The sequence below is a fragment of the Ochotona princeps genome, chromosome 2 (assembly GCF_030435755.1).
Source record: "Ochotona princeps isolate mOchPri1 chromosome 2, mOchPri1.hap1, whole genome shotgun sequence".
NCBI classification, from domain to species: Eukaryota; Metazoa; Chordata; class Mammalia; order Lagomorpha; family Ochotonidae; genus Ochotona; species Ochotona princeps.
The window spans coordinates 12,815,546-12,834,144 of NC_080833.1; the positions used below are offsets into that span (position 1 = coordinate 12,815,546).

The 18,599-nt window shown below is 54.4% G+C and overlaps 1 protein-coding gene across 1 annotated transcript; it reads right to left on the reverse strand.

Moving 5' to 3' along the window:
• Nucleotides 1–10,002: 10,002 nt before the first annotated feature.
• PLA2G2E (phospholipase A2 group IIE) lies at nucleotides 10,003–12,463 on the reverse strand. The gene is made up of 4 exons (XM_004592301.3): nucleotides 12,424–12,463; nucleotides 11,684–11,822; nucleotides 11,382–11,488; nucleotides 10,003–10,145 (listed from the first exon to the last, which is right to left on the reverse strand). Exons 1-4 carry the CDS (start codon nucleotides 12,461–12,463, stop codon nucleotides 10,003–10,005), a joined length of 429 nt encoding a protein of 142 aa, XP_004592358.1.
• Nucleotides 12,464–18,599: the final 6,136 nt, after the last annotated feature.

Below are 18,599 nucleotides of genomic sequence, written 5' to 3' on the forward strand. Positions count from 1 at the left end.
GATTTCTTCAGAGGAAGTAATAATAACCTGGCCTTATAGGATGCTGAGTTGTTTGAGTCTTCTGATACTGCAGTCCTATCAGGTGCTGCATTTTTGTTGTTTTGTGTTTTTGAAGTTTTGTTTGAGATATCAGTTGGAAGAACTCGCTAGTACCTACCAGGAGTTAGATCAGCAGGAAGGAGGACAGATGTTGTCAGGGCCGTTGAATAGCTCTGCTGTTGAGAAACAGATTGGAGTCACGGGGAGATGTCATTCTTAAAATGGAATTAGGTACCCGAATGTTAAGACTGCAGTGGCCAGTTTGGACAATCTGTCATTTGGGAACCTCATATTTGGGCAACTTAAATAATGCTGATTCAAAGGGTCAATGATTTGCTGTCTCCCTGCCCCATTATGAAATTTGGAAAGTGTGCAGGTGCAGGGAAAAGCTATGAGAAGTGTTGACATGTGTCGGTGTGACTTTGGGCAGGCCCTGGGGCCATTGAATTCTCCGTGTCGGCAGGCTGTTTGCTTTCTTCAGTTCAGTTTCTGTTCAGAGAAGCCGTAGTGTGCTGGACTCGCTGCCAGGACGTTGAGGCTTGGACTTCTGCCCGGGTAGAGCACATTGCAGGCCTTAGAGATTGGAAAGCAGCTCAGTGTTTTTTCTCTGTGCATCAGAGTCCTGAGTTTGAAACTCTGGGGTTGTTTAAGCCAGCAATGGCTGTCATCCGAAGGAGGTGGGATCCAGTGCGTCAGACCCCTGAGCAGTCACCGGGCAGGTGCCTGGTGCCCCACCAGCGCCTGGCGTGGCTTGTCCTCATGTGCAGAGCATGTCCCCACAACCAGAGGCTGCAGATGGGGAGCCAGAAACTGGCCAAGGCCAGCCATTGCCTGCAGCAGGACAGCTGCTTCACTTTCTTGGTCAGTGAAAGTGGCCTTGGGCCCTCCTGGGATTTGGAAGTTTTAGAAGCTGCTAAAAAAATGTTCCTCATGAGAACACTTATTTATAGGTTACTTAATTCTGATAATGAGTTTCAGTGGTTTTAAAAACTAATCAAATGGGTTTGATAATATGCTTTGATTATTGTTTCAGTTTCCTGTTATACCTAGTCTGTCTATGTTTAGTGTTGTTAGGGGTGGAGCATACCTTTTCACCAGAATGGCATCTTCTAGCCAAGGATGTGACTGCTTCCCCAGTGCCTTCCTGGCACTGGAGAGTTACCTCCGTGGCAGGCCGGCTGGAGGCCCAGTGCGGTTCGTCCCGTGGTGGCTGGTACCCGGCCTGCTTGCCGTGCCAGCTGTGTGTGGGACCGAGTCTGCTGGCGTGGCCGGTGGAGGCTTGTGGACGTGTAGCATTGTCTGGTTTGCAGTGAGGCCGGGGCGGAGAGGTGGAGCGGGCTCCAGAGCTGCTTGCTGGTCTTGTAAACTGTTCATAGAGGTTAGGCTTTTGTGGATTTAAAACAAAGATTTTTTAAACATCAAAATATGAAATAAACTTAGCAGTAACAACTTTGAACTAGAGAGGTAGGTGCAGTAAAATAACACACAACTTCTAAGAAATAGAATTACCACCAGGAGATACTAGAGCGGTAGGATGTATTTGTCTATTTAATTTTAGCTTTTCAGGAATATGTAATAGTCTTTCAACCCAGCTGAGGAATTGTGGCAGAGAAAGAATCTTCCATGCTGGCGCAGTCTGCGGTTTCTGTCATGGGTTTGGCACACGCTTCCAAGCCGACGGCAGTCACGAGGGCTCAGTGGAAGCTGCAGGGTGACAGCTCCCTGCCCTGTTTTCCAGGGGGGCTCAGATGACGTCACATGCTCTGACTGCACAACAGCACATGCGGTGAAGTCTGTTTGGATGGTCTTTGGCAGCAAACTGCCGGAAGTGGCTGCTCCAGCTGCTGGCTGTCACTCTGAGCACACACTCTTCCGTCGCCCGAGTCTTGCTGGGTCAGCATGGGCTGCCGGCAGTTTACCTCCGAAATGTCCGGCTTGAATATGCCACTGTGAGGGAGATCAGAGTCCTGCCCAGGGGTTTCACAGTCACTGACCCCTGGGCCCTCTGGGTGGCCAGAGGACGGTGCTTCCTGACACTGGTATCTGCCTGGGTGGCCCTCTCTGAGGGCCCATGGGACGGGCTGGTGGCCCCACCTTGACCTCAAGGCTCTGCCAGCTGCACCTTGCTTGGCCTCTTGGCCTGCTGCAGTTTTTCTGTTTTTGCGTTTTCCTTGCTCACAGACTCAGCCCTGAGGCTCCCGTGGTCTTGCCCCTGGGACTCATTAATGGCACTTTGCATGGGAGTGTTTGCTTGCCTCCAAAGCAAGTCGTACTTTTCCACTGACACTGCTGAGCCGGAGAGCCCGAGAGTGTATTCCAACCAGAACATCTGGAGTCACAGGTCAGGGGACAATCCGCAGGTCCCCGACACTTGCAAAGGGGAGGTTGTAGTGTGCTACGGTTGCTGTGTGGCTTGTGTGCACAGGCTGGGCCACCGCAAAGCCTGCCTTGTATGTGGCCTTGGCCCTGTCCTGTCTCAGGTGGGATTCCCATTTAGAACCTCAGGCTCTCGGTTTCTTCGAAGTAGTTAGTTTCTAGTCTTTGTAACCGTCCTACTTTGTAGTTTGAATAAAATGTCAGGTTTCCCTGTCATTCCTGGAGAAGGGGCCGGTACTAGTGTGAAGAATGTGTTGTGAGCAGGGCACACCCATCATGCAGAACTGCTGCTGTTCACTGAAGGTCAGGGTCACCGGACAACACCCCTGGGACCTGGCTCTGCCCGCCACTGTCCAGCCGTCCATGACAATCACTGGAGCTAGTCCCAGCCGTACCCTCAGGTGTGGCCCTGTGTTGGGCCCCTCTCCTGGAGCTTGAGCTGTGCTGCTCTGAGGGTTTTCACATCTTGCCACTGCGTCCCTGCACCCCTCGCCACACTGCTCGTGGTGGGAGTCCCTTGCGGGGACCCAGGGGCCACTGTGGAGCAGGCAGCTGCCCTCTCCCCTGGCTCCTGGCACTGTCCTTGTTCGCGCTGCAGTCTGAGACTTTGTAGAGCTCCATGGGCCGTGATTTGTCAGTGTGGCAGCCCCGCCTTCTCTGTGGTGACAGCTGATCAGCGACGTCCCTCGTGCAGTTCCCCTTGGTGGCTGCCACAGGTCTGTTCTCATCTGAACCATCTTATGTTTTGTTTACTAAAGTACTGTACTTGGCTATTTGCAGTGTTTTCAAAACCAAATGTTTCTTTTTTGTGTTTTTAATCTTTAATACTTGGTGCAATAGAAGCTGCAAAGATGTGCCACTTTATGAAATGGAATTTTGTATACCAATAAATTCTAGTTTAAAGACAAAGTTTCAAGCAGTCTTTTTATTATTTGTGTGTGTGTGTGTGTGTGTGTGTGTGTGTGTGTGTGTCTGTCTGTCTGTCTAAATCACCCTCCCAGCTTGGGAGGATGAGAGGCCCCGGCTGTGAGATGTGAAATGTCGTTTCGAGAGCTGTGGCCTGGGAGCTGTCCAGGTGGTGCTCTGCTGCTGTGGTCATAGGACCAGCTGCAGTGAGGGTGGCCCCTGGGGCCCGAGGGCATCTTTGAGCCCTTGGGACAGTCGTTGGAGTCCTGAGCGTTGACCTGACCCCACTCTGGAGTGACACTGGACAGCAGTGACTGGAGCACAGACCACTGGCTGCCAAAGGACAGACAGGGTAGTGGTGGCCACAGAACCGGAGGCAGGAGCCAGGCAGGCCATGTGGATTTATTTTGTTGTTTTTAATTAGAAAGTCAGATTACCGGGATAAGGACAGAAAAATCTTCCATCCACTGGTTCACTCCCCACTTGGCTGCAACGGCCAGAGCTGAGCTGATCCAAAGCCAGGAGTTAGGAACTTCTTCCTGGTCTCTTACACAGGTGCAGGGTCCCAAGGCTTTGGGCTGTCCCTTACTGCTTTCCCAGACCACTGGCAGGGAGCTGGATGGGAAGTGGAGCAGCCAGGACATGAACTGATGCCCATATGGGATCCCAGCACATGCAAGGCAAGGATTTAGCCACTAGGCTACCGCACTGGGCCTGATTCTGGCCTTTTGAGAAGTGGTGGACTGGCCTGCCAGGCCTCAGCATGACCTCATGATTTTGAATGCTGATACTCCTGCTCCGTTCTTAGTTTTGTACTTGACAAGCAGCCTTCTCTGTTAGCCCCCTGTCACCTTAATTCCAAATAGAAATGGGAGCGGCATGGCACCCTTGTTAGGAAGAGCATTTCTGCTCCTAGGCAGGATGCTCTCTGGTCACTTGGGCCACCCTCCATGTGCAATGCTACCTTCAGTCCACAGCTGTGAGACCCGCCACTTGAGGGCAGCACTGTCCACCTCCTGAGGGTTGCTGGACCCTCTCAGTCCAGATGAGCCTTTATTATTATTATTATTATTAATTACATTGCATTATGTGACACAGTTTTATAGGCACTGGGATTCCCCCCACCCCTCCCCAAACCCTCCCCCCATGGTGGATTCCTCCACCTTGTTGCATTACCTCTGTTCAAGTTCATGTGAGATTCTTTCATTGCAAGCATATACCAAGCATAGAGTCCAGCATCTTATTGTCCAAATAAGTTCAATGACTTGTTGGGGAGACCATCAACAAGTACAGCCGGCAGAGTATCATCCCAATCAATTAAAAGCCCCAACATAACATCAGCAACAATTTATAACATTATGGAATCAATTGATGTAGTATTGAGTAACCAACATGTTGAAAAAAAAATGCAAGTTCTTTAGCACATCCTGCGACTCCATCAATTTTAGTTTATATACAACCGGGTTCTATACACCTTAAAATGGCTATAGATTACTATTCAGCTGTCTCGTCTATTTTCATTATAGTATTTAGCATTTTATAGCGTTGAAGCATAATTTTGCTGAACCTGGCTTTTTTTTTTCAGGTAGTCTAGACTGGCTTATAACTCTAACAGGACATATGTCAACAGTTTAGGTACAGAACAGTTTTAGGAGGGCTGTGAAGAGAAATCCTCAGTACCCTAGTGAGGAGTAACTAATCCTTGTGTCCCACCTAGTAAGGTATAAGTGAATCTATGCTGACCATTTCCTGCCTGATTCTAAGCTTTCCTTGTTGTTCTCTATCTATTCTTGAGTTTTTGTTTGTGTGTTTGTTTTGAGGGGTTTCCGGAGCAATCCTGATGGTCATTGCCAGAGAGGGTGGGGACCCAAAGCAGGATCCAAGCAAGGACCCGAGAAAGCTCCCCTCCCTAGTCTCCAAGGAAGTTTACTGTTCTGTTTCTGCGGACTGCTCAGGGCTCCTGGCTGTTGTTCTGATGCCCTTGGATCCTGTGAGGAAGGATTTGGACTTTCATCCCGTGTGGTAGATCCAAATGGGGGTGGGTGACCTCAGAGTTCTTGGCCTCCGAAGGCACTCCAATTCCTCTTGGTCTCCTTGGCAGTTGGGATGTAGTCCTTGGTGCTCGTTCTGATAGTCCTTGGTGAGAATCCGGGAGTCTTCAGGGTTGGGATACAAGCTTCCTCTTGTATCCCTGCTCTGCTCTGGGGTCCCCCCTGCTCTGTGTGTATGGCCTGTTAAGAGGTTGTCAGGATTGCCTTTTTGCAGGGTGCTCGGGACCAAGTGACGTCAAAGTGTAGGTGCTGTACCCCTAGACAACTTCTGTGGCCACCTTAGTTCTGTGCCAGAGTCTCAGGAGAGTTGTCTGCCGGGACAGCACTTGGGAGGTGACCTGTGAGGAAGTGTAAGCTGGGGGCGGGGGCATGTAGTCTTCCAGGAACAGAGAGGTGTCCTGCAGCCAGGTAAGGACACAGCTGTGCCTGTGTTCCTTGATGTCTGTGTAGGTTGAAAACACAGAGACTTGAGTTAGTGTCACCCAGGCACTCCTGCCTGAACTGGGTTATTCATGTGGGCGGCTTGAGTTACAAGGCGGCTTAGAAATTGTCCTGCTCCAGGGTGATTTGGACTGAGCTGGACAGAATGGGTCTGCTTGGATGGGCGTGAGGCAGGGATGGAGGATTTCCTGGTTGCAGATAGAGACTATTCCTGTGCAGAGAGAAACCAAGGAGCTCGGTGGTGGAGGTGACCTTGGGACTAGGCATGGGTCAGCACTGTGCTCACTGAGTGACCTCTGCACGGCAGGTGTACCTGGTCCAGCCCGAGTTCCTCTTCAGAGTGTGCCCGTTCTGACTGGGACATTGCAGGCCACAGCCTTTCAGAACAGATGTGCTAGCGTCTTTCCAGCCAGCTTACTACTTCGGGTAGCGTTTCAGACATGTGGTCACTTATGAGGAATGAGGGGCACTCTGGGAGGGTCCTCACCCAAGAAGCCGAGTGACTAAATTGGTCTTTGTCACGTGCCCATGGATGCAGTACCCACTGTGTGCAGTCGCAGGGCCAGCAGCTGCCAAACCACAGCAAGGATTGACCCACCAGAGGCATCTGTGGTGCCCTGGGCCCCTAAGGGCCAACGCCGATGGTCGTATTCCACAGATGGATACAGGGCCAGAGCGTGAGCCCAGGCTGTCTGCTTGTGCCACCCAAGGACCCCAGGAGAAGTAGGGGAGTGGCTGAGCAGCTCAGGAGGGTGACATGTGCTCCAGCTGGGAGGCTGTCACAGTGCAGGTGGGACTTGAGACACGCTTCAAGTATGCGATTTTAGTGTGGTGACTGGTAGGCCTGTCTGTGGACAAGCACAGTGAGCATGCCAGCTGCCTGCTAATGCACGTGCTGGGGGGCCACAGGTGAACCCTGCCGCCTGCCTGGGGGACCCTGATTGAGGTCCCAGCTCCTGGCCCAGCCTTGGGCGTTGCAGGACCAGGGGAGGAGAGGAGGGTGAACTTGCAGTTGGAAACCTGCCTTTTCTTTCTGTTGGTATTTGTACCACCCCATCAAATAAGTACATTAAACCAGCCAATGGTCCCAGAGCTCTGCACTTGGCCTGGTCACGACAGTGACTAGAACAGCTGGTGCCATCTGGCTGCAGGTCTCTGACTCCAGCATCCAGGAAACTCTGGAAGCACGGTCCAAATTGCATGTAGTGTCCAACTCTCCAGCAACGACACTGCCAAGATCTCCGGACAAACCAGCCCATGTCTGTGAAGTCGGCAATTCCGGTGTGATTTCCAACCCCTGATTCCGAAAGCGAGCACTTGGTGCATAGCTTCTGTTAGGGCTAAGTGGGAGCAAAAGCAGAAACAGCCCCATTTTTGTCAACAAAATCCAAGAGGTAAACCTCCAGGCCGCCGCATTGGCTCCTCAGCTTTGAGAGGACTCTGCCTCATTCACTCGCTCATTCATCCAAGCGTTCATTCACGCATTAAAGAGCTTGGAAAAGTGCCTGGTCATGTCAGGTGCTTACTGAGTTAACCCTGTCAGGTCATCCATTCATGGGTTGTAAATGCTCGTTGTGTGACACATTGAGGTGTACTTGCATACATGCCAGCTTATGGAAACCTTGCCACAGGGGTTAAGTTGCCCACGTCCCACGTTAGGGTACCAAAGCTTGATTGCTGGTTCCAGCCTCTGGCTCTGCCAATTTGGCCCTCAGGAGGCAGTAGCAGCTCAGGCTGTTGGGTGTGTGACACCTGGATTAAATCTCCAGCTCCTACTGTGTGTAGAGTGGCAGGGCCAGCAGCTGGCAACCACAGCAAGGATTGGCCCACCAAAAGCATCTGTGGTGCCCTGGGTCCCTAAGGGGCCCTGGCCACTGAGGACTTGTGGGAAATGCAGCAGGTGGGTGGGAGCTCTTTCTGCATCTCAAATGAAATAAATAAAGCAATAGTAAAAGAAAATATAGGCCCAGCACAGTAGCCTAGTAGCTAAAGTCCTTGCCTTGCATCTGTCAGGATCCCTAAGGGCACTGGTTCATATCCCAGCGGCTCTACTTCCCTTCATCTCCCTGCTTGTGGCCTGGGAAAATGGTAGAGGATGGTCCAAAGCCTTGGCACCCTGCAACCATGTGGGAGACCCGAAAGAGGTTCCAGGCTCCTGGCTTCAGATCAGCTCAGCTCCTGCCATTGCAGCTGCTTGAGGACTGAACCAGTGGACAGAAGATCTTTCTCTCTGTAGCTCCTCTCTGTATTTCTGTCTTTTCAATAAAAAAATCCTTAAAAAAAATTTCACCCTTGTGACCAGCAACCTGCCAGGCCGAGGTGGACACTGTGACAGTCAGCTCCAACTAGATTTGAACTCGCCCACCCTGGGGGTCCTACTGCCTGTGGGCTCTGCTCCAACAGCCTGGGTTGTGCCTTTTCTAGCTAGGTGGGTGCTGCGGCTGCTGCTGTCCACAGGCCATGCCAGGCAGCCTGGCTGTGAGCTGGACCCACAGCTTGCTACAGAAGTGGACAGAAGTTGCACCTGCAGTTGCTGGCTTCCTGTTCTTTTTTTCTCTCACAGGTTGGCTGCAGGAAGCCACAGACACAAACACCCAAATGGAATTGGGGCAGACCCCCGGGTCATTCTCCCATCATTTGTAGAATGGCAGGTAAAGGAAGGCTACAAGCTGGGCTGAGACCCGAGGGCTCCCAGGTGATTCAGGTGGGCGATGACGGCCCCAACAGGCTCGCCAGGTCTGGCTGCTAGGCCCCCGTTTTCACTTTGCCATACTGTTAGGCACCTGGATGCTCGCTGGGCTGTTGGTACCTTAAATCCACCCATGTAGACTCCTCCCTCCTGAGTTTCCCACTTCTGCGTGGCGCCAGCATCCTGTTTGGTTGTAAGGTTTCTGGGGAATCACCGAGCAGTTTTCCTGATTGAAACTGTGGGTCCAGAAATATCACTGCACCAAGAACACATTCTGCCCACGTGATGAAGGTTATAGCCAACCGTTTCTTCTGGCAGCCTGACTAAAATGGCCACCAGAGGGCGCCCCAGGACCGTTCTCCCGCCTGGGCACAGGCGATTTTGGCTATTGGGTTTGGACACCAAGCAGAGGTAGAGTAGGCCCACGAGGTAGAGCTCGGGGCTCCTCCTCCCACTGGATGCAGGAACCTGACACATCTGTGCATCCACACAGGTGCCTGTCCTGGGCACTTGGGCCATCCCAGGTGGCCACGGCAGAGGGTGCCAACTCCATGAAGAAATGGCAGGAGTGGGGAATCCCCTCTCCAGCCCCTGACTGCCAAAAAGGGGGGCTTGGAGGAGAAAATTTTCATGCATTCATCCGTTTACTGAGATTAATTTATTTATTTTGAAATTCAGAGTTAGAGAGGACACACACACATACACACACACTCATCTTTCACCCACTGGTTCACCTCCCAGATGGTTGTAACAGGGCTGGGTCAGGCTGAAGCCAGAAGCCCCATCGGGTCTCAGGTGTGGGTGGCAGGGGCCCAACACTTGGGCCAATTTCTGCTGCTTTCCCAGGCGCATCAGCAGGATTGAGGGTGGGAAGTGGGGCGGTGCCATGCTGGCTCCAGAGAAGACCAAGCACGGCTGCTTTATTTGCGTAGGCAGGCTTAGCCATTGGGGGGAGGGGGCCAGAGTGGGGGCAAAGGGGGACAGGGTGGGTGTTAGGTTGGGGAGTTGATGGTTAATGATGGTGGGGCAGTCTTTTCAGGCTGGTACATTTCATGTCTCTCACACGAAGCCACATGTCCAGCAGGAACCATCTGACCGTTATTGTTGTTGTTTTGGGTCAGATTGTGGAAAGTTTTCTAGAACCCCGGGCACTGACTGTGATGGAGACCTGGGATCGTGGCAGGCAGGGACCACCACATCCGGCGTGTTCCCACATCTCCAGGGCCACGTGCCCTGCTGGTGCATGGCAGGTGCTCAAAACATGAACGAATGCATGAATCAGTGAATACATGAAATGAAAGCCTCAATGTTAGAGTGACAGGTACAGAGACTGGGGAATGCTGGGATGGTGGGGGAGCATGATCCCCCTCCCAAGAGGGAACCGAGAACCAAGGTGAGGCTTCCAGGCTGCTGGGTGTGGAAGCCACCCCTGGCTATGGGGCTCCTAAGAAGCAGGTGTGGCCTGGCTGGGCCAGCAAGGAGGAGGGGCGGGCAGCAGCCTCAGCAGGGAGGGGTGGGCCCCGTGCACAGCCTGTTGGGGTAATGGGCGTATCTGCGGTTGTAGGTGCCAAGGTTGTGGCGGAAGCAGAGTGCAGCCCTCCTGTCACACTCGCAGGTCTCGCGCTGGCAGGTGGTTCTGCCGGCTGGATGGGACAAGGTGAGTCAGAGAGAGCTGAGGCTTTTCATGGAGGGGCAAGGGACGGGGGAGGGGGCCTGCTGGGCTGACCCTTGCTGTCCCTCCTCCTCTGCCTACTTTTTGCCCTAGCTCCATCCAGCCCCAGAGGGGCCTCTGTGCACTGACTCGCACCTGCCCCTGCCCATGTGCCAGCCGCTATGGGTCATGGACACGCAGGTAGGAAAGCAATGATATATAGCCACTGGTGTGGCTGGTGTGTCCCCGAGCAGCCTGTGCCCAGGCTGCAGGCTGCTGGGACCACAGCTGGGAGCTCCCTGGAGGCTTTTGGCCTGTCCCATTAGAGGGGTCAGAGCCCATGTTTCTGCCCACAGCCAGCCTGAGGCTCGGACATCTGCCCCTACCTGTCCTCCCCAGAGCTGGCTGCCATCAGCTCTACCAGCACCAGGGACCCTGGGCCCTTCCTCTCTCTGCCTCCTCCTGTCCATGAGGCTGTGGCTCCCCACTGTCCCCCCTGAACTCAAGACGCTGCCCAGAGCCAGCCTCCAGTTGCTCAGGTTGGGCCGCTGCTTGACCTGCTCTTTCATCAGACCTCCTGGGCAGAAGGGGCAAGTCACTCAGCATACAGGGGAGACCAGGGGGTCTAGGCAGGAGCCAGGCTGAGCTGGGAAGCAGGTGAGGCTTCTGGAAGGTTTGCTGGTCCAGTGTCAGGGTTAAGCCCTGAGCCTGGCACACCCAAGCAGATGGATATCCTGACCTTTCACGAGGACTAGCAGTGGGGAGCTCACAGCCTGACAAAGCTCCCCCGCAGAATGGGCCAGGCTGTGTGAGTACTCCCTCTCCTCCTCCAGGACCCATCTCAGAAGTCCGGGCTGAGTGCTCCTGTCCTGCCCTGCCCCTCGGTGCCCATCAGGCCTCGCCCTCCTCCCAGGTGTTGCCGGGGGATCTGTGGCTCAGAGCTGTAGCTGGCCAGCCTGGGCACTTCCTCACCTGCAGCTCCTATTGGGCCTCGGGAGAGTCCAGTGCCCCTGGGGCCTGGCTCACTGTAAGGACTCCCCTTTCTGCCAGAGCCAGGGGGTGGGGAGGAAGGGCCCTGGGTAGCTGGACTCCATTCTCCAGCCTGGACATCAGATGAGCACCAGCCTTCTCCCATCACCCCAGGATGCTAGCCCCCAGCCTCAACCCCAGGAGGGGGCTCCCAACTTCAGACTATCCCAATCCCCTGCTTTGTGTCCAGGCCACATACCGCAGAAGATGCCATGTTTGCTGGTGGAGAAGACATATTTCTCCAGTTTGGGTTCGCAGCCCAGCTTCTCCAGGCGCCCATAGCAGCAATCATGGGCATGGCAGCACCTAGGAGTCAAGGGGACAGGGTGGGGTAGGGGGTAGTCTACGAACTAGGTTGGGGAGCTCTAGGGCCCAGGAGCCAAAGGGGCTCCAAGAAGGAGCTCAGCCTCCTATGCCAGCTACAAGTGCCCCCACCCTCCCCACTCCCTCCTGCGAGCACCTCCATCCCCTGATGGCAGTCCCCTGCCAGCCCCTCCTCACCAGTCAGTAGGGTCCACCGGCCAGTGGGAGCCCCCCAGGCCGCAGTAGCAGCCGTAGTCATTGTACTGCAGCGCCGACTTGCCCGTCATCCTCTCAATCATCACCCCAAACTGGACCAGGTTTCCGCTGACCAGGGCCACTGCAGGAGATGGGATGAGAGTGGGGTGGGAGGGTTGAGCGCCAGCATCCTCAGACCCAGCTGGCGTCTGGTGCAGGGCCCTCCCTGGTGTCTGCTCAAGTGTGGCCCCGGCCATCACATACCAACTGCTGCCCCCTCCGGAGCAAGCGATGACAAATCGAGTAACTCCAATGGCGCCGCCTGCACGGCCATTGTCCAGGCCCACCCAGCTCATCCGCTGTCTCCCAGAATCCCCCTCTCACCCCTTCTGAGGACTTCTCCCAGGTTGTTCAGACCTCCCACACAGTCCTCCTTGTCAACCCCTACACCCGGACACCCTGCGCCTCCTCCCCTACTCCCGTCTCAACAGGTGTCCTGGACACACTGCCCAATCACCTTACCACCTCCTTCTTGAGATCCAGCCCCAGCAATGCCCACTGTGTGCCAACCATCTGCTGCCCCCTCCCTCTTCACTGCAGACTCTGGTGGCACTAGCCCCAGGTCATCCTGGTGGGAGGAAGGGGTGATCCCAGCACCCTCTGTACAACCGGGCCTTGGAGCATCTGGGGATGCCAGGGTCAGGGCAGGGGAAGGCTAAAGGTCATGGCAGGGGGTCACTTACCCAGGAGGCAAAGCACAATCAGGACAGGTGGCGGTTTCATCGTGGGGGAGGGGAGGTGACAGGGGCCAGGAGCCCGGGCAGGCGGCAGCAGCAGGAAGTGAGCAGGGGCACCTCTGATGCCAAGGCACCTCCCAATTAGTTAAATACCCGGGTCCTCCTGTCCACTCCCCATCATTAACCCCTGAGTGCTTAGTGATGCAACCATCCCTTCAGGTCTGACACTTAAGCCTGGTCTCCAGGGGCGGGGCCAGGGGGGCCCCCCAGGCTGTGCTTGCAGGCAGTGTTGGGGTGCGGGGTGATCGTGGAGGTTCTCTTCCCATGAGCCAGCCATCACCCGTCCCCACCATGAGTAGGTTTACCTGTGGGGATGCTGCTGTCAATGTTGTCCGGCGAAGCTGCCAGCCTCCTATTCGCCCAACCAGGGAACGCTGAGCCCCGATCGGCCCTGCTCCCAGGGTGCTCCCTGATCCCCAACTAACTGCGACTGGGATAACCCGACCGTCCACTTCCGTCAGCGGACAGCGCCTGGTGGCCTGGGACTCCTGGCTCCACCGGTTATTACGTGGTTGTGGGCAGGTCTTCCCCTTTCCTCGTACCTTCAATTTTCCTGTCTGTGTTCTGGGGATAAGGACAGCACCACACCCTGGTCTCCCATGCATAGGAAGGAGTGCAACTCAAACGCAGCCACCCGGCTGTCCTGTGGGCGGTGGGCGTGTGCCAGGCCGTGAGCCCCCAGGTGGCTGAGATGCAGGTGCTATGATTGTACCCATTTTACAGGAGAGGAAACTGAGGCACGAGTAACTCAGCCATGAGTCAGATCTTATACACTGGGCATAAGAGCCACAGGACCTAGCGCCCACGACACCTCGAGGGACCTCCCAGATGTTTGAATTTCTGAGACAATCAGGATGCATGTGACCCAGGCTGGGTCCTGTTCTGTCTTCGTATCAGTCAGGTTGTGAAGCCTAATGATTGGTGCATTTTTCTAGGGCGTGAAGGGCCCATCAAGGCAAAAAGTGCCCAAGTCCTGCATAGAGGCTTTCCCACAGCCGGCCAGGGCTGGGGTTCCCCCGTTCCAAACACCGGGAATGCTTGGATGCCTGGGGACAGAGTCCCTGGGAGGTTTTCCAGTAGAATAGAGTGGGCTGGCAGGGGCAGGGCCCTGGGCCTAGCTGTGAGGTAACAGGTTTCTCCCCCAAGAACAAGGCCCAGAAAGCAAGGGTGCTCCCCACTGGGTTCCCTCCAGCCCTGTCCAGCCAGGAGCTCCTCCAGGGCCCCTCCCTGCTGGGGCCTTCTCTCCCCTAAGGGGCCCCCAAATGAGAGAGGGGCTGTGTGCATTCCACATGCTCAGGGTCCCCCAGCAGCTGTGAGTCATGACCTCCAGAGCGGGGGCTCTCCCTTGCTCATCGTTTGCGTTTGATTTTTAATGAGGGCACTGCTTGACAGCCCCTGGCTCCGGGACTGGGATCACGGGAGCCCCAGCGCTGAGTCACCGAGAGGTGCCTCCAAACAGCCGAACACCAGCTTTGGTTCCCAGGAGGTTTGCTCAGAGAGAGCCAGCTTTTCCCAGACAATCCCTTCCCTTGAGCCATTTGGAATCTTGGCCAGGCCAGGACATGTCTCCTTGCAAGCTCCTGCAGGTGGCTACCTGTGGCTGAAAACTCAGAGCCAGGCAGGGAAATGCAGGCAGGCTTCCAGGGGGAGGCACTCCCAGTGTGAAGCTCAGTGTGGTAGGGCTTGAGTTTAGGGGTTGGTGTCTGACATCCGGCAAGGGTTGCTGGTGTTGTGGTTTGAGTACCAGCAGCATAGCATAATGGAAAGTTGTGAGCCCAGGGCTCGGGTGTTACACCTTTGTACCTGGGGGCCGGTCCTGCTGCCTCTCTGTGGCTCACATCCACCTCCATAAGAGGGAGAGGATTAGACCGAGCTCACAGGGTTGTGGACCAGATGTGGAGGAAAGATGTGGAACCCCGTGCATGATGGGGGCCCCCTGAACATCAGGTTCTCTGCTCTTGTCTGGCCATGGCGGGCAGCTGCTGTCCCAGGAGCTCCCATACCTACTCTCACTGGCGTGCAGCTCGCCAGGACTCCCAGCCTTCCCCCCCATGCCCCGCTTGTGGTCCCCACGTGACAAATGGAGGGTGGGTGGGAGTCGGGTGACAGGTGCAGGCTTGGGTGGAGGCGAGAGGAGGGACCAGAGCCCGGGCTCCCCGTGCTGTCTTCTTGCTCTTGGTGTCCATGTGTCCCGTTCAGCTCAGAAGTCCTCCCCCCCCACCCCCCCACTGCCCTCATCATCACCTGACCGTAAAAACGACCATCACCACTGACTCCGTTTCTGCCAGGCTGCAGGCTGGGCTCAAATCTCACTTACATTTTCTTCGATGCTTATTTATGGATTTGTTTTCACATACGGCAAAGGCAGAGCAACAGAGACTCACCTTCCATCCACTGGTTCACTCCTCCTGATGCCTGCAGCAGCCGTGGCTGGGCCAGGCTGCAGTCTGGAGCCGAGATCTCTCTCTGAGTCTCCCTACGTAGGCAGCAGGGGTTCTAATCCTTAAACCTCCCAGGCGCACCATCAAGCGCTGGACAGGAAGTGGTGCAGCCGGGGCTTGAACCAGTACTGCAGTATGGAGTGCAGGTGTCCCACATTTAGCCTGCCGGGCTGCCATGCTTGCCCCCAGCCCCAGAGCTTTCAGGATCCAACGGATCTCTAAGCAAAGGGGCCTTATTGGAAGGATCAATTGCTCATTCAGTTAGTAAAAACCATAGCCCAATAACAAGTTCCACAGGGCTCTCAGAGTGTTGTAGTGTATCTGCTCCAGCAGGGGGCGCTGTGGGGCTTCTCTGTGGGAGAAATGGTTGAGCTGGGATCTCAGGAAGTTGACTGGGTAGGGAGGGAGGTGGAGAGAGTTTAAATGGGGGCATGGCCTGTGCAAAGCGCCAGTGGTCTGAGGAAAGGCTGAAGGGAAGCTGGGGTGGGCCCAGGAGGGCACACTGTGCCCGGAAGCTCACATGGCCTGGGGTCTCGGGCTCCCATTCAGCACAGGGTAAGTCAGCTTCAGCTTGAGGGGGACAGGTGGGGGTCCCTAACACAGAGCCCCGGGTAGTTCATCCAGGCTGCGAGGAGCCCCCGTGCGCACCCACAGCATGTTGCTCCTGGGGAGGTGGTGGAACCCCCATCATGTCCCCTTCCCTCACCGCCCAGCCTTTTTGGGTGTTTTGGACACAGGGTAGGTAAGGACAACTCTAGCCGTGCTGACCCTGGAGAGGAGAGGAGGGGAGTGGTGGAAGGAGGGCCAGGGAGGCTGCCTGCAGGGCTTGGCAGACCTCCAAGAACCCTGCTGGGCTGACACTGTCAATGCCAGAGGGACAGGCCAGCCTGTGGCATCCGGCGCTCCCTGGGTGACACTGAGTCCTGACCTAGACAGCCCTACTGGGGACTGTTGGACAAATGTTGTTAACTGGCTCGGCCTCTGCTTGCTGGCCTGTGGGGCCTCTAGCTCCAGAGGTTGGGGCACCTGCTGAGCACGTGGGAGTCCCTGCAGCCAGGATGTGGGGCAGGTGGCAGTGCCAGCTCTTATGGGTTTGGGCACCTCCCCAACAGAGCCCTTTGCTGCTCAGAACCCCCAGGTCCCCACGGGTCGCCTGAGCCCATAAGTCAGGGTTGGGGAAGGACTGGCCCCAGACAGTGAGGGGGTGCCTGAAGGCACCAGGCAAGCTGTCACACAAGGAAATGAAGTCTGTTAGAACTTTTACTTACAGAAAAGAACCTTAACAAAATATACACTAAAGGTCACCAATTTACAAAAAATAAACATTTACAAAAGAAAAACCCCACACACTTCATCAGAGAGCTATGTCCAAGTTGACCGAGTTTTGGTACAATTTTGATGCTCAATTACTGGCCTGGCAGTGTTTGAGGGAGTGATAAAATACAGACAGGTGCATGCTGCTAATTAGTCTAGATTCGTGGCATGAAACTTGCTTTTCTTGCTTTGATTCCAGCAAAATCCTTGTTGATGTTATCATTCAGTTTTCCTATATCTTGTGTTCCCGTAGCAATAATGATCTGAACATTAAAAATATGAGTGTAATTGAATCTGTGTTATGTAAAACATATTTTCATATAAAAACAAAATAAGCCTAAAAATGGAAAACCGGAGTGTTTTTGCTATATGTTTTCAAAAAAGCCATTTTTTCTTTGAAAATATCTTAAATTATCTGCTAACAGTAAAGGATCATGAGTGAATACAAATGATTATGAGTGAATATAAAAAAATTCCAAATAAAAATGATTCTGATAAAATGGTTTTCAAAGTCTTTGTTGGAATTTTTATATCTTACCAAATATTTGGTTAAAAATGAAACAGTTTGCACTTCTGTTTTTCAGGGCTAATTGCCAGTGTAAGACCTGTTGTGGGTGGGTATTTGGTCTCCCGGGTACCCCCCGTGTCCCGCTTCAGGGACCAGGGTTCAATCCCCAACCCTTGCTCCTGGCTGACCCACACCTGAGGAGGCAGCAAGAATGGCTCCGTTGGATGGATTCCGGCCTGCTGTGTGGGAGACCTGGACTGGAGTCCTCTCAGCTGTTACAGACATTGGTGGGGGGAGTCAGTGAGTGCATAGGAGCCCTTGCCTTCCCTCCCTCCCTCTCAGCCTCTCAAGTAAAAAATGAACATTTTAAAAATGAAATCAAGCTGAGGGGAGTCAGTATTGTGGCACAGTGGGCTAAGCTACCGGCTGCCTGGGGTGCTGTCTTCTACTACCCTTCCACTCTGGCTTCCTGCTAGTGCACCTGGGATGGCTGTGGTGCTTGGGCCCCTGCATCCACACACGAGGCCTGAGTGAGGCTCTCGGCTTTGGCTTGGCTCAGCCCCAGCCACTGCAAGCATTTGGGGAGTAAACAACCCGATGGAAGCTCTTTGTGTAATGCTATCTTTCAAACAGACAAACACACCTTTAAAAAACTAAAAAGAAATCAGACTTAGGGACTGGTGCAATGACTCAGCCGGCCAGCACTTCATGCGGATGCTGGTTCGTGCCCCAGTCCCGGCCCTGGTGGACTCAGCGGATGCACAAGGGGCTGGGCCGCTCCTGTCTCCCTGCTGGGCCTCCCGTTGCTGCTGTGGGCTGGGTTGTGGGGTTCCTCTGCCATCAGTGGGGGGCCATGACATGACCTCACTCCCAGGTGTGGTAGTTAGTGCTGCTGCTTCTGGCTGGCGCACACGACTATGATTAGTTTCAAAGTTTTATTTATTTATTTAAAACTTACTTTTAATGTTATTTGCATAGTCAAGAGGGACACATGCCCATGAGGGCCTCTGATCAGGGTGGGGAGGGTCAGGCACTGAGGAAGAGGGTGGGGCAAATGTTTCAGGTTGGTTTGTTTGTTTGTTTCTCCTGTGTCTGCAGGGGAGGAGTGAGTTGGGTGGGGCTCACCTTGCTACAAGCTACAGCACCCGGGAGATGGGGACGTTCACTGGGTGACACCTTAGACAGTGATGTAGGGAAGAGTATTCCGAGGGTGTTACTTGAATGGTTTTGATAGTTCTTTTTTTTTTTTTTAAGATTTATTTATTTTTATTACAAAGTCAGATATACAGAGAGGAGGAGAGACAGAGAGGAAGATCTTCTGTCCGATGATTCACTCCCCAAGTGACCGCAACGGCCGGTATGTGTGCCGATCCAAAGCCAGGAGCTAGGAACTTCCTCCAGGTCTCCCACGCGGGTGCAGGATCCCAAAGCCTTGGGCCATCCTCGACTGCTGTCCCAGGCCACAAGCAGGGAGCTGGAAGGAAGTGGAGCTGCAGGGATTAGAACCGGCGCCCATAAGGAATCCCGGCGTGTTCAAGGTGAGGACTTTAGCCACTAGGCCACGCTGCCGGGCCCGGTTTTGATAGTTCTAAGAAGTTGTTGTTTTCATTGCTGCAGGGTTGAACAAACCTTTCCAAGGTCTACTGGCTGACCAAAGCTTCCTTAGTGCATCCACAGACCCAGACACTGGCTGTCAAGCTTGGTCAGGAGAGTCCAACCTGCTCTGCTTTCCATCCTTCGACATCCCCTGCTGGCCTAGAAGAGCTGGCTGTCATGTCCCCTGTGCATCTGGCCATGCTGTCTGCGGCACAGGCATCAGTAACGGAGGAGGCCCAGTCCTGCTACATGTACTCCAAGGT

Excerpts from the sequence above, each read along its gene's own strand:
- PLA2G2E (XM_004592301.3), bottom strand. The coding sequence starts at position 12,463 with ATGAAACCGCCACCTGTCCTGATTGTGCTTTGCCTCCTGG. Across the intron at positions 11,823-12,423 it reads GATTGTGCTTTGCCTCCTGG|TGGCCCTGGTCAGCGGAAAC; the intron begins GTAAGTGACCCC and ends CATCTCCTGCAG. Across the intron at positions 11,489-11,683 it reads CCGGTGGACCCTACTGACTG|GTGCTGCCATGCCCATGATT; the intron begins GTGAGGAGGGGC and ends CTTGACTCCTAG.